At 41.2% G+C, this 14,813-nt stretch overlaps 1 protein-coding gene across 1 annotated transcript in view; it reads left to right on the top strand.

Annotated features, from left to right (window-relative positions):
• TGFA (transforming growth factor alpha) overlaps positions 1-14,813 on the top strand; it is a 72,749-nt gene that overhangs the window by 30,332 nt on the left and 27,604 nt on the right. Inside the window, exon 2 of the mRNA XM_040414431.1 lies at positions 2,646-2,705. Within this exon, the coding sequence (XP_040270365.1) occupies positions 2,646-2,705 (60 nt within the window). The remainder of the gene's footprint in view (positions 1-2,645; positions 2,706-14,813) is intronic.

Below are 14,813 nucleotides of genomic sequence, written 5' to 3'. Positions count from 1 at the left end.
AGCGTTGCGGAATATGGTGGCACTATATAAATAAATATTATTATCATTAGTTACGAATAGGTGCAGGCCTCTCCATAACTTTGGCGCATCCAGCGCCAGTCTAAATGTAAGCCATCTTCCGAACTGTCTTACATTTAGACCATTTTTTTGGCCTAAGACAGGGCTGTTGGCCTGTCGTCTTCTTCCCCGTCGACTTTTTTAGACCTGGCATTAGCTTAGAAAAGTTGCAGATTGCGGCGCAACTGACAGTCAGTTGCGCCGCAATCCGCACACGAAATAAGCCGAATCTGTGTGTATTTCAGTGCACAGAGCAGCGAGCCATCACTGGAAAGCCAAGGAGCTGGGGTGCCCCAGTGGGTTAGGTCCCGCTTTTTGGTGCTGCACTGTAGTCTTTTATTAAGTCTTTAAATAGTGGCCATCATTCTAACACATGTGAAGTCTTAGCAATTATGTCTGTTCATAAATAAGTGAATTCTGCCTTTTGTAAGAGTTTAATGACTAACTGGAGCGTTTCTTAATTTTGGATGACATGGTGAAGGGCTAAACTGTGAAACAATAACACATCATGATGATTACGGTATATCTTGGCATCAACAGGAAAACAAACATGACGTGTTTTACGGTATAAGATTCTAGAGAGAGAATGAAGGTCTGGTTAGTAGGGGGATCCAAACAGTTACCATATGGAACTCCAGTATGTGGAGTCCATGCCTCTGTCTGCGTGCTGTCTGCATGTGATACCAATGTAAATAATATTTTAACAATGACTAATAACCCCCAGGAACTGACTGTTTACCTTATTATCTGTAGTGGATTGGTGACATCACATAGTTCACATTATTTCTATAACCCTGATACCCAAGATTTGGACACGTCAGGGACTCTAGAATTTATTGCCAAAACTGAACTGCCCCATCTAATGGGGCAGGTGTAGACCTACTGTACTTACTGAATGGATTTAACTTGGGGCTACAACTGTCGGCGTTGTCAAGGTAGATCCCTGGTATTCACCTTTTTATCCCTGTAATGGGCTCTGGATTTTGCTGTAGGGGTGACCAAGTCATTACCTCTAGTTGTAATCTCTGTTCACAGTCTGCTGACCCAGGCAGGTCAAGAGACACCAGAATGTGGCACCAAGGGGACACACAAGAACGTGGTCAGTGGAGAAGTCAAGGTCAGGACAGGCGCAGTTCCTGTAGTATGGCAGTTAGGTAATAGGTCAAGGTAGGAGCACATGGTCAATATGGAGATCAGGCAGGGGTCAGGACTGGCAGTACAGGGTCAATTAAATAAACAGGCAGAGGTTGGACACTTTAGGTCTGAACAATACTGTAGTGCACCTTTGCAGGACTAGACAAGAAAGGAACCTATAGTCCAGGCACTTTCTCATATGGTAAGGTACTCTATATACATCAGGGAATTCTGCATATGATCGGAACAAACTAACTTGTGCATGCTGGCCCTTTAAGAACAGGAGAAAATATGTGTCTTAGGACAGTGAGCAGCAGGAACTGGCAGGGACCATCTGCATGAGAGCACAGCATGGATCCTGAGTACTCCAGCACTATCACACTCTGAGCATGGACCACCGGCATCACATCTCAAAATCCGCTATCTTAAAGTAAGCATCCGGTATTGCTTTGAGTTTGGACAACTAAGTGGCCTAAATTCAGAATAAGGTCCAGGTAAGATGGTAACTTTACACTAGGCAGTGATCAAGTTCTTTCCTAATCATTGCCTATGTGAAATCCTTGCCTTTCTTAATTTCAACAACCACATATGACCTTCAAGGTTGGACAAGATGTGCACTCCAAAGGCTTTGTTTATACTGGCATCATAGGTAGTGGTATACAGGATCTTTGACACATACAGTATGATGGATATGTCTCGTAATTGAACTGGATAATGGATTCAGTTGACATATAATGGGTCTCTATCAGGTCCCTATTTTGCCCATTACAGGCAACAGGAACCTAAGTGAGCAGAAATAGGGTGAAATCAACTTTACCTTTTGGTAGATGCCGCATTGAGTGGCAAAGACTGGAGGCTCTGTTTCTATTTTTTGTTCATCCCTGTTCACAGAATGCCCCAGTTGTGCTCATACGCATGACTTCCCTATCTCAAGCATGGATTCACATTTTACGGACAATTTGTTTATGGAAAATAGGAGAAAATCGGAGGTTGGTCAAATTCAACTCCATAACCCCAGTGCAGCAGTAATTCTTATTAATAAGGGTTTTTGTCTAAAGATATTAATACATATGTGTTACACTTGTATAAAATGACAGTAATGCCCTTCCAACACGGCATGCTGTTGTCATTGGCACGATGGTGAACACACCAGACAGGTGGCAGCCTACAGATTTCATTAAATCGGAAGTTTTCACTGTGTTAATATACTGAAAAGTTTATTCATACCTATATATTCAAACTATAATAATTCACTCTTTGGGATACTTTTGAGCCTTGAGGTTCTATGCGCCATTATTATGGTGACATTGTTCTTTCACAGTTATTTAACTGGAAAAAAATTGGCTTTCGTCCAAAAAAATTGGGATACATTGACTAATGCTGTTAGTTAAGTATTAAATGGTTTGTGCTCCCATCGTGCTCCCACTAATATAGAGTCTTGTTCTGTTTTATAGGAATTCTTTTAGCTGGCTGCCATGCATCAGAAAACACGACGGCTGCAGTTACAGTTAGTGGTAAGTAACCATTTAAATGTACATCTTGTTCACATCTCCTTTCTATGATTGTACATGGAGCCCATACATATCACAGAGGCAGACCATGTGGTGCCCTTGGAGAGCAGGGGCTCAGCCCTTGTCCAGCCTCTTTACATAGAAACATAGAAACATAGAATGTGTCGGCAGATAAGAACCATTTGGCCCATCTAGTCTTGGCCCTCTCTACTCTTTGATACTAGGTGGTGGAAATCTGTGCACTGGAATTGCATTGTTAACAAGAAAGAAGGTGGGAAATTGTCCCAAGGCTCACGGAAAGCATAGACGGAGGAAACAACCACAAAGCTCTTCAGGCCTGGGCGACAAAACCTGGCACCCTTATTTCTATTTACAGCCATCATTAAGTATTATGGGCTAATTTAGAAAAAGGCATTGACAGGAAGAACAACCATAAAGCTTTTCAGTCCTGGGTGACAAAACCTGTCACCCTTATTTCTATGTCCAGCCATAATTAAGTAATATGGGCTATTTAAGAAGAAGGCATAGACAGGAAGAACAACCACAAATCTCTTCAGTGCTGGGTGGCAAAACCTGGCACCCTTATTTCTATGTGTGGCCATCAAAGTTATATGGATTAAGGCTACTTTCGCACATGCATCAAAAGAAATCTGGCAGGTTGTTCCAGCAGTAATCAGTCTGCAAGAGTTCTCCGGATCCGGCATAGCCAGATAATGCCGCATGCCCACCAGGCCCAATGACTATAATTGGATGCAACAGAGATCATACCAGGATTCGGCCGGACAAATACTGCTGTGTTTAACCATTTTAGCAGCTGGATCCCCACCCCATCCCATTATACTCAAAGGGACACATGCCACTATATATGCCAGATACTGAGAATTTCTTTGATGAATTGCATGTGTGAAATTAGCCTTTATGAAAAAATAGGAGACTTGTAATATCGATGTGTCATTATATAATTTTATAAATATCACAATAGTTACCGTAAGTTACACATAAAAAAACAAATGTGACATTGGTGTAAAAGCTAAAGCAAAAAGTTGAGCATTTGCCCAATCGATACGATCAATTCTTACACATTCTGATCTGCGCTTATATGAGAGCCGTGATCTGACAGGCCTCTGTCTGAAGCTCCTACACTTTTTTGTCTTATTATTTTTTTGAGGGACACTTTTTTTGTAGTTATCTTATGACATTGACGTTCTTCAGATTTGTAGCTAGGTTTTCCTTCAGTCTACCGCCCTAATCCTTTTTCTTAGTACCATGTTAAGGGCAGAATGTTTTGCTCCAATGATGACACACTGATGACATTCATCCTCTTACCTCAACAGTCATCTGTGACTTGTAACTTCAAAAGACAGTGAACATGCCCCTGGTAGGGACCCCGCAGCACAATGAATATACAATAGATACCAGCCCAGTTGCAGAGGCCTTGCCACAACTGATGTAGTAACATTTGTCGTTATTATAATTTGTCTATGTAAAGAAGATCGACATGTAGACATTGGAATTTTATCTTATTTATCTAGAACATTGAGATCTCCATTCATTTTCTCAAGAATGCACAGTATGAGGCACATATACTAAGTCTACGTACAGTATATTCATAATGGAGGTATGGCAGTCCACATTCACGTCATACATACATACAAAACAAACATACATACTAAATGTTTTATGTTAGATTTATTTTCTAACTTCCACATTTTTGTCAATGAACATTCATGCCTTAGCTGAAAAGAGCAAAAAAAATCACTTCTTTCCAGTGTGGATTTCATGTTCATGTTGAAAATCTGCAAACAGAAGAGGTCAAAAGTCAATATCATGCATCTGGCTATGGTCATCCCACAAGCAAAGAGCAAAATCCTAGAAGAACCTCCCTCATCCTGTATGGAAGAAATGTGTCTGTCTAGGAGAGCATTTGTGAGATCATTAATCTTAGACAACAGGATCTGGCTTTCAATCAAGTTTATACCAGAGGTGCTGGATGGGGTTGAGGTCAGGGCTCTGTGCCATCCCGTTAAGTGCTTCTTCACCCAACCATGCCTTTATGGACCTTGGTTTGTGCACTGGGGCACAGCCATGCTGGAACAGAAAAGACCCTTCCGCAAACTGTTCCCACAAAGTTGGAAACATATAATTGTCCAAAATGTCTAGGAATTTATGTAAATTAGTTGTATTACCGTACCTTCTAAGTACATTGCATTTCTCATTACAATCCAGATCAGAATTCATGATTTTGTAAGCCTCAGAGCTTAAATCTCTTATTCATATTCTGGGAAGTGTCATCTTTACACCAGGCACTTTAGATTAATCTGCATTATAAGAGTTTAGCTAAGCAGTTAACAATGTGCCTGTCAACAAAACTAGTTTTTAACGCGAATATTCGAAAAACAAATTTTTATCGCGAATATAGGCACTTTGAGAATTCGCACAAATATTTGTTTGTTTTTTTGTTTGTTTTTTAACACTGTACACATCCGGTGATCATCCCTCCCTTCTTCTAGCTTGTGCCCATCATTAATTTCCGAAAATTCGCGCAAATATATTGGAGCACTCTATCTGCATATAAAGCTATTCTAATGTTCGCCGTGTCAACCATTTTCTCCAGTCTCAGGAAACTTATACCAGCTTGAAAAATGTGGCATAAGTGACCCACGCCGGAATTTCGCGCGCATTACGTGAATAATACATTGCCGATTTTCACAATCAAGAATATAGTCTCGAATAAGGCGAATATTCTACAAAATATTGTAAGTCGCGAATTCGAATATTGCCCCTGCCGCTCATCACTAAACAAAACATGTCCAGTATTTTATATGAATGCAGCTCTGGGCTATAATACGCTTTGTATCTCAGAGTGAGCGAGACGAAGAACGCAATATAATCAGAACATTATTCACCTTTAGATGCATTTACTGTTTATATGAAATCTATCATTTTCTTCAAATATGAACATTCTCTTTAAGTTGCATTTCTCACTGATGCATATACTGCAATCTGTTCTAGCAGTCTATTTCATATAATTCAAGAGCAGTAGGGCAGTATAGCTCAAAATCCAAGGCATGTAGGACCAACAACACTTACTTGGAATGAAAACTTGTTTTGTAGGAAGTAAATGTTGAGAAGTTTGTTAGAACGAGTTAAAGGTGGAAGCTCTGCAGATTTTTACCTATGAATTCACAGAGCAAATAATGACAGCTCACTTAAAAAGGCACACTCTCATGTGAGCTTGTCTACGTGTGTGTTTAACCAGCCAGATCTGCAACCCATATCCAGACTCGACTCCTCGTTTTAAGAGGACTTTTTGTTCTTCTGTATTTGGACCTTTTTGTCTTGGAGCACACACTGTACTATGTTCCTGCTGTATGGAACAAGTTTATCCTGTCTTCTAAATGGGGCAACTTTTTACAGTATAAAATAGTGAGGCTGTTGAAGGAACATGACCTATTTTGGATTTCGGCTTCTTTTCTGTATACAGGATAACTTCTAGGAACCGTGAAAAGGAAACATTTTGCATGATGGCACAAAGAGTCACTCTGTGTTGTCCCATGGAGCTTTAATACAGTGCAATTATGGAGCTATTCTCCCTGCCATGAAATCGGATGTACAAAAGGGCTCAATAGAAATCTATGGATTCCATGTCACACCTACGTACAACTCAGCTGTTGAATAGAGCAGTAATATAGCCAAGTGCATGAAATCTTAACCGGAGTACAACATCCAATTGCTGTTCCAATTTTTCACCACAATGAATTAGCAGCGGGATCGTGATCCAACTTGTAAAAATAAGAGTGTATGGATTTGTGTGTAATGTGAAAATTAGGTCTTTCTGTGAGCTGGTCAGTGGAGAATTCATGAATTATTGGCCCACTGGCATCTAAGCATTCTCTGGCCCCACTCTCAACCGTTTTGGGTATGAATCTATCCTTGCAGATCATGTACACCCATACATGCTGACTATCTTTTCTCAGGCGGATAGGATCTTGCAGCAAGACAATGCGACATGTCACAGCGCTAGAAATGTCCGACATTGGTTAAAAGAGCATGACCAAGACTCAGACTGGAACCCAATGGAACATCTGTAGGATCACTTCGCTCTATGGATCCTCCCCCATGCACCCTCCAGCAGCTGTGGGTTGCCCTGCAGTCAGCATGGCTCCAGATAACTGTGACAACCTAACAGGACCTTACTGAGTCACTCCCAGCCCGTCTAGCTGCTGTCCGTGCTGCATACATCGGCTACTCTGGATATTAGCTGGTGGTCAGAATAATGTGACCTGACTGTGTGTGTGTGTGTATATACACTCACCTAAAGAATTATTAGGAACACCTGTTCTATTTCTCATTAATGCAATTATCTAGTCAACCAATCACATGGCAGTTGCTTCAATGCATTTAGGGGTGTGGTCCTGGTCAAGACAATCTCCTGAACTCCAAACTGAATGTCAGAATGGGAAAGAAAGGTGATTTAAGCAATTTTGAGCTTGGCATGGTTGTTGGTGCCAGACGGGCCGGTCTGAGTATTTCACAATCTGCTCAGTTACTGGGATTTTCACGCACAACCATTTCTAGGGTTTACAAAGAATGGTGTGAAAAGGGAAAAACATCCAGTATGCGGCAGTCCTGTGGGTGAAAATGCCTTGTGGATGCTAGAGGTCAGAGGAGAATGGGCCGACTGATTCAAGCTGATAGAAGAGCAACGTTGACTGAAATAACCGTTACAACCGAGGTATGCAGCAAAGCTTTTGTGAAGCCACAACACGCACAACCTTGAGGCGGATGGGCTACAACAGCAGAAGACCCCACCGGGTACCACTCATCTCCACTACAAATAGGAAAAAGAGGCTACAATTTGCACGAGCTCACCAAAATTGGACTGTTGAAGACTGAAAAAATGTTGCCTGGTCTGATGAGTCTCGATTTCTGTTGAGACATTCAAATGGTAGAGTCCGAATTTGGCGTAAACAGAATGAGAACAAGTATCCATCCTCTGATGGCTACTTGCAGCAGGATAATGCACCATGTCACAAAGCTCGAATCATTTCAAATTGGTTTCTTGAACATGACAATGAGTTCACTGTACTAAAATGGCCCCCACAGTCACCAGATCTCAACCCAATAGAGCATCTTTGGGATGTGGTGGAACGGGAGCTTCGTGCCCTGGATGTGCATCCCTCAAATCTCCATCAACTGCAAGATGCTATCCTATCAATATGGGCCAACATTTCTAAAGAATGCTATCAGCACCTTGTTGAATCAATGCCACGTAGAATTAAGGCAGTTCTGAAGGCAAAAGGGGGTCCAACACCGTATTAGTATGATGTTCCTAATAATTCTTTAGGTGAGTGTATATCTATATCAAATACCATAACCCGTCCATTGAGTGACATTATGATGCAAAGGGGAAATACCATTCATTTTTTGCCTGTAGCTTTACGCAATGGCTGCCTGCATGGTATACATTTTACCTTCACACAATGCAAACCCAGATAGATACATTTAGCCTATACTGCTATGTTTTCTCATTGCCAAGATAAAAAGTGGGTAGCAGAAGCATTTTTAATGAATGAATCGGCTTTTTATTCTAATTATAGTTTTCCCTGTAATTTGTCAGGTCACTTTTCTTCTTCCTGCAATCATTCTTATCCCTGATAATCCTCCAGCTAAACTGATTGGGGGAATGAAGTGCAGTTAGTTTTCAAAGGAAATTATGTCTGAGGATTTCCAAGTGACTGGGACGGGCCGTTGCTTTATAGGAGGCTGTGGGAATTTCCACTGCTCTTCATACAACAGTTTGGTATGTTACAGATAGGTGATTATGAATGCAATGCTGATAATCGCCCTTATACCTATCACCCAGCCTGCACTCTGACACTATGACTAGGAGTAACCAAAAATCAGGTTTTCAAAGAACATTGCTGGTCAGACTATGGTGGGGTGCTCATCACTGCGGTATACATTACTATGCTGGTGACATATATAACTCAGTAAAACAACCAGCCTTTAGGTTAGCATACCCATTATACAGAACTCAACCAGACCTCCCGATTTTGGTGCGATTGGCTAAGGATCTAATATGTATGGGGTCATACTTATGGGAAAGGGGGGTTCAGGAGAAATAACTGATGCTAACAGCTATCTCTTTCAATCCTCCTATCAAAAACAAAATAATTGGGCAGTTAAAATCCAACATCCCCTGACATCAGCCATCGGGAGAGCCTGTAGGCTCCATACACATTAGAAGATAGGCCAAATCTGCAAAAAAACGCCAGATTGGCCCAACATTGATGTAGATTATGATGTTAAAGCTTCACTCACTGGTCTGAAAAGACAGCCTGCAACTGCATGATATGAGTAATGTTATAGAAAGACTTCATATTTTTCAGTATGGAGAGTCATTACAAATCACCCACATAGAGCATGTCCATATGCAAAGAATGAATGGAAGTCATATCCTATGATAATGATAATGAAACCAGGCGTTGTAACTACTATGATGTTTTATGAATTGACATGAAGTCACCTTGATTTTTTTTTTTTACTCCCAAAAGAAAACCTCGGAACTCAGAGGTTTTGTGTAAAGTCCTTTGAATGACATGATTAATGACCCTAAACCTATTTGATGTGGTCACAAGTAGAAAATTGGGACATAATTGTCCTGGATCAAAGCAAACATTCTGTCCCATCTAGGATCAAAGTGAATGTATTGCTCAGATATGATAAATATTCCATAGAACTGCACAAAGAATCCAGTTCAAAGAATTTAAAATTCAATTATTAGTATGTACTGAACCTATAACATAGTTGGTATCAACAATCTAGATAAGACCTGCTGGAGCATGTGGATAGATATTGTCATAGATTACTGCTAATCATACAGTATATTGTTAATATAGAATCTAATGGGTGGCCCTGAGCAGAATGAATATCGGTGTGCTCTACTTATCCCCTAAGCAAGTGTTTTTTCCTTGAACATCCACATTAAGTGGTCTCATAATCTGTGTCCCTTACTATCAATGCCTAGCTGTATTTCTAGACATCTATTGAAAAGAATGAAAAACTATGGAAACTAATGGGAAAATACATAATTTGGCCAAGATCTCCAGAGTGAGATGCATTTTTTTAGATGAGTCCCAAGCTAGGAAACACTCTATATAATGTCAATATGAGCTAATAGGGTTGTTCTTATATATTGCTATTATTGCTCCCTTCATCAAACTAGAGCACTTCAATATTACAGCAAAAGGAGCTATAAAATGTACGTTCCCCTTGCCATCTGCTTATTTTTGGAGAAAAATACTGGGTGGTTTATGACATGTTGCAATTTGCACCCCGTTCACAAATTATAGGCTGCTGTAAATGGATGACCTGTAGACCACTGATGGATTTGAAGGACATTGAAGGGAAACTCCAGATCCAGGCTCCAGATCCAGTGTCTAACATAACTCATTGTCTTACCACTATAATGGGTTCTAGAGGCGTTTCTGACAGAGATAATGCTCCATGCCCAATTATTTTTGCTATAAAAGAGATAAAACCACTGCCACAAACCTCAGTGGAGAACAGTGGTGTATTTAACCTTTTCCAGACTATCTAAGGTGGCCATCATTATAATTTGTCTGGCACAGATAATGTTGCACTAGTTTAAAGGGTTTTTTCCTAGGTCATTAATATGAGATTGACAAGATCCGACATCCATAACCCCTGCATATCAACGATTTGAGAAGGCAGGTAGTGCCGCAGCCTCCTCTAAGCTTATGAAGCACAGTGCCGTCCATTGGATAGCAGCCATGCTTGGTATTGCAGCTTAGCCCTATTCACATGATTGAGACTGAGCTGCGCCTAGGCCATGTAACCAATGAACGTGATGTCACTGATCTTGGAAAAAGCCGCGGTGCTCAATGGGCCGCTGCAGTCTCTTCAAACAGCTGATTCGAAGGGGTGTCTGGAGTTGGACCACCGCCGATCTGATATTGATGACTTATCCTGAGGTTAGGCCATCAATATCAGAATCTTGGAAAACCCCTTTAATGGATTAGGTCTTTTGCCATTAGGATTTTTGTGGCCTAATGCTTCCTATGAGTTTTCAGGGCAGCATAATCTCAGGTGACGTGCCTCCACACATACACACTCTGCTATCACTGACTTCATTCATAAAACTCCGCTCACAAGTGAGGAATTGAAACCTGAAACTCCCAACCGTCCCGTGTTTCCGATTATACGGCGCCTGTCTAAGAAAAAAGGGTTTTCACATTTACCCTCCTCTTAATAAATATGCAGAAATAAGAGAAATTAAAATAAAAACTGGATTAGTCTCTGCATTCTTCATGCAGCATCCCAGGGGGGAAGGGGGATGGTTATAAATGCAAAATTTCCAGCCTTCTTGTCAGCTCATGCATGGAGGTGATACAAGGGAGGAGTGTATTCTTGTTTGTAGTTGAATTATTTTCCAGAGGGTTCAAAGAGCGTTTCATTAACAGCATGGCTTGTTTGCTCAGCGTGATGCTGAAAAGTAGGCTGTGTCTTTTGGAAGATTTGTCTGCAAATATGTCTGCTGCCAGTAAAATAAACAGACTTTTTTCAAGATTTGGGGCATCCTATGCTGTAGAGTTAAAAGGGCAGCCCTGGAAGTTAGAGGTTGGTTGATAAACAAGTAGGACTTTATTTCAAGCCTTGCTCTTCATCCATTCATTCTAATGGGGAGTTGTGGGGTGAGGAACATTTTCACCAGGTCAGTAATTTTCCAACTTGCTGCAAAATCTCAAATGCTGTCCACAATGAAACTGTATGGGGACAAGCAATTACAGCAGCAGTTGTTTGTCCCCATACAGAGTAGCTGATTGTTCCATGTAAATGAAAGCTCTCACCTGCGTTCACAATCAGACAAGTATTGCAAATGAATAGTTGGTTCCCAATAGTTGGGCGTCGTTTGGCCCACATAACGGTTCCTAGAGTCACCGATCATTAGATCTACTGATATCAGTGTTAGATTGGGATTCCATAGGCCCACCTGAGGAAATTAATCTCAATGCCCCTATAAGGTCTAATAGGTTAGTTTTGAATAGAAATAGACTTTAGTGGCAAGTAATTGGCTCTAAAGTCAGCTCCAAGTGGGGTTGTCCTCTCTTGGACCTTTGAGCCTATCATTATATCACAATATGGACTCACTGGAAGAACTTCTGGTACTCTAGTGGGACAGTGCAGTCAAATTTGATCAAGCAAATTAATCTGCTATGGCTTAATACCACTAACCTTAGAAAAAAAACACAGTTAAAAAAATAGTTTAAGGGGTTTTCCCATCTGGGACATTTTTGGATTCCACCTCTAGTGCCTTCTCCTATCTCCAGAACAATGCCTTGAAATGAACGAAGAGCACACCACACATGAAAGGCTTCCTCTCTGTTCACCAATATGAGACTTCAAAAACTAGTCGAGCAAGTGCACTTGGCTTTGTATGGAAGTCCCATTGCAGTAAATGGAGAGCAAGGCACATGTGTGTGGTGTGCTCTTTATTTCCTTCAGGAATCCATTATGGAGTTAGGAACAGGTACCATAGGAGTGCCCCCACATATCTGACATTTATAGCACATCCTAGTCATATGCCCTAAATGTCGCAGATGGGAATACTGCTTTAAAAATACTTAATGTCCTGATACTGCTGTTTTGCTAGTTTAGTTATTATACCATTTAATTTATTTAATTACCTTATATACAGTGCATTCGAAAGGACCCTTTCACTTTTTCTCATTTTGTTATGTTTGTTGAAGTTTTCCCCAATCAATCTGCACTCAATACATAATGAGAAAGTGAAAACAGAACTTTAGAAATGTTTATAAATTAATTAGAAATGAAAATTTTTGCCTGGACATAATTAGTACTAGTCACCCTTTGCTATGATATTCAAAAATTAGCTCTGGGGGCCTCCCATTTTGCTTGATCATCTTTGAGATGTTTCTACACTTTAATTGGCATCCACCTGTGGTAAATTTAGTTGATTGGACATGATTTGGAAAGAACAAACCATGAGGAGGAAAGAACTGCCTGTAGAGCTCAGATACATGTTTGTTTGGATGCACAGATCTGAAGAAGGGTACAAAAAAATTCTGCTCCACTGAAAGGTCCCAAGAGCACAGTGGCCTCCATAGATCTTAAATAGAAGATGTTTGGAGCAACCAGGACTCTTCCTAGAGCTGGCCACCCCACCAAACTAAGTAATTAGAGAAGGGCCTTGATAATTGAGGTGACCAAAAACCCAGTGGTCACTCTGGATCAGCTCCAAAGGTCCTGTGTGCAGATGGGGCAAAACTTTCAGAAGTTCAAACATCACTGCAGCATTCCACCAATCTGAGCAAATAGCAGAGTGGTTAAAAGAAGCTTTTTCTCAGTAAAAGACCCATGAAAGTTTGCAATAATGGAGTCTCAGACTGTGAGAAACAAGATTCTTTGGTGTGATGAAATCAAGATTAAACTTTTTGGCCTCAATTGTAAGCAGGCTGCCCTATAACACCCTTACAGTGAAGCATGGTGGTGGCAGCATCATGCTGCGGGGGTGTTTTTCAGCGGCTGATAGAGGGAGACTGTTCAAGTTGAGGGAAAGCTGAATGGAGAAAAGTACAGAGATATTCTTAATGAAAACCTGATTCAGTGTGCTCTGGACCTCAGATGGTGCCGAAGATTTACCTTTTAGCGTGACCCTAAGCACACAGCCAAGACAACACAGGAGTGGCATTCTGTGAATGTTCTTGAGTGGCCCTCCAGAGCCCTGACTTGAGCCCAATCAAACATCTCTGGAGAGACCTGAAAAAAGCCTGTCCATTGACGGTCCCCATCAAACCACAGAGCTTGAGAGGATCTGGGGAGAAGAATGGTCCAGGTGTGCAAACTTTGTGGCATCATATCCAGGATCACTGGAGGTTGTAATTGCTGCCAAATGTGCTTCAACAAAGTACTTAGTAAAGGGTCTGAATACTTATGTTATTGCAATATTTAAGTCTTTCCTTTTTAATAAATTATCAAAAATTTTGTACATTCTGTTTTCACTTTATCATTATGGGGTATAGGGCAAAATGTGAAAAAAGTGAAAGGGTCTAAATGCTTTCCGAATGCACTGTATTCCAAAAATGAATGAGAATTTTCACATCTACCCACTCACGGCCTTCACAGACTACAGATGACAAAGAATAAAACAAATGAACAAATGAACAAGACTGCCATTAGAAGCAGGAAATATATGTGAGCTAAACAGATACCACCATAGTTATGAAAGGGTTAAGCCCATTCCAGTATATTGATAAATCAGGTTATTGTGTGGAGCGGAAGACTTCAAAGAGGCATACATCTGTGATAAAGTTCAAAGAAGCTGTAAACATGTGGTCACAAAGTTCAGGGTTTAATCACTATTGAAAGAATAAAGTGCGGAGTGAGAGGTCAGGGAAGACAATGCACCTGGTAGGTTGCCTGGTATACAGGCCAAGACCACCATGGCAAAGCATACTGTGAAGAAATAAAAGAAACAAGTAAATACCATTGCAATTGTTTCTGATAAATAATATCCAATGACCTGACATTGTTTACTATCTACTCAACTGCAGATGTAGACCACTTGTAAAGAAGAAGAGTGAGGAGATAACCTTTGCCTTTAGGCCTCTTGCTATTTGCGGTCCCCAATGCACGGGCAACGTCCGTGCGGTGGCCGGGACGGATCGAGACCCATTCAACTTGAATGGGTCCGTGATCAGTCCGCATCACAAAAAAATAGAACAAGTTCTATTTTTTTGTGGTTCGGAAGCACGGACAGAAACACCACGGAAGCACTCCGTAGTGCTTCTGTGGGGTTCCGATCTGTGCTTCCGTTCCACAACTCCGTGATTGCGGACCCATTCAAGTGAATAGGTCCGCATCCGTGATGCGGAGTACACATGGGCCGGTCGCCGTGTATTGCGGACCCACCGTATGTGGGCCGCAATATGGCCACGGGCACACAACTGCCGTGTGCATGAGGCCTAAGGGTGTATTAGACTGGCCTGTGCTCTGCCAGTTCATTGTTAATGAGTGTTCGCAGGAATGCTATACCGACTTCACTATAAACATGCCTTGTGCGCATGT

This window comes from Bufo bufo, chromosome 1, assembly GCF_905171765.1.
Source record: "Bufo bufo chromosome 1, aBufBuf1.1, whole genome shotgun sequence".
Lineage (NCBI taxonomy): Eukaryota > Metazoa > Chordata > Amphibia > Anura > Bufonidae > Bufo > Bufo bufo.
Note: the sequence above shows the minus strand (reverse complement) of the source record. Positions and strands in the feature narration are given on the sequence as shown.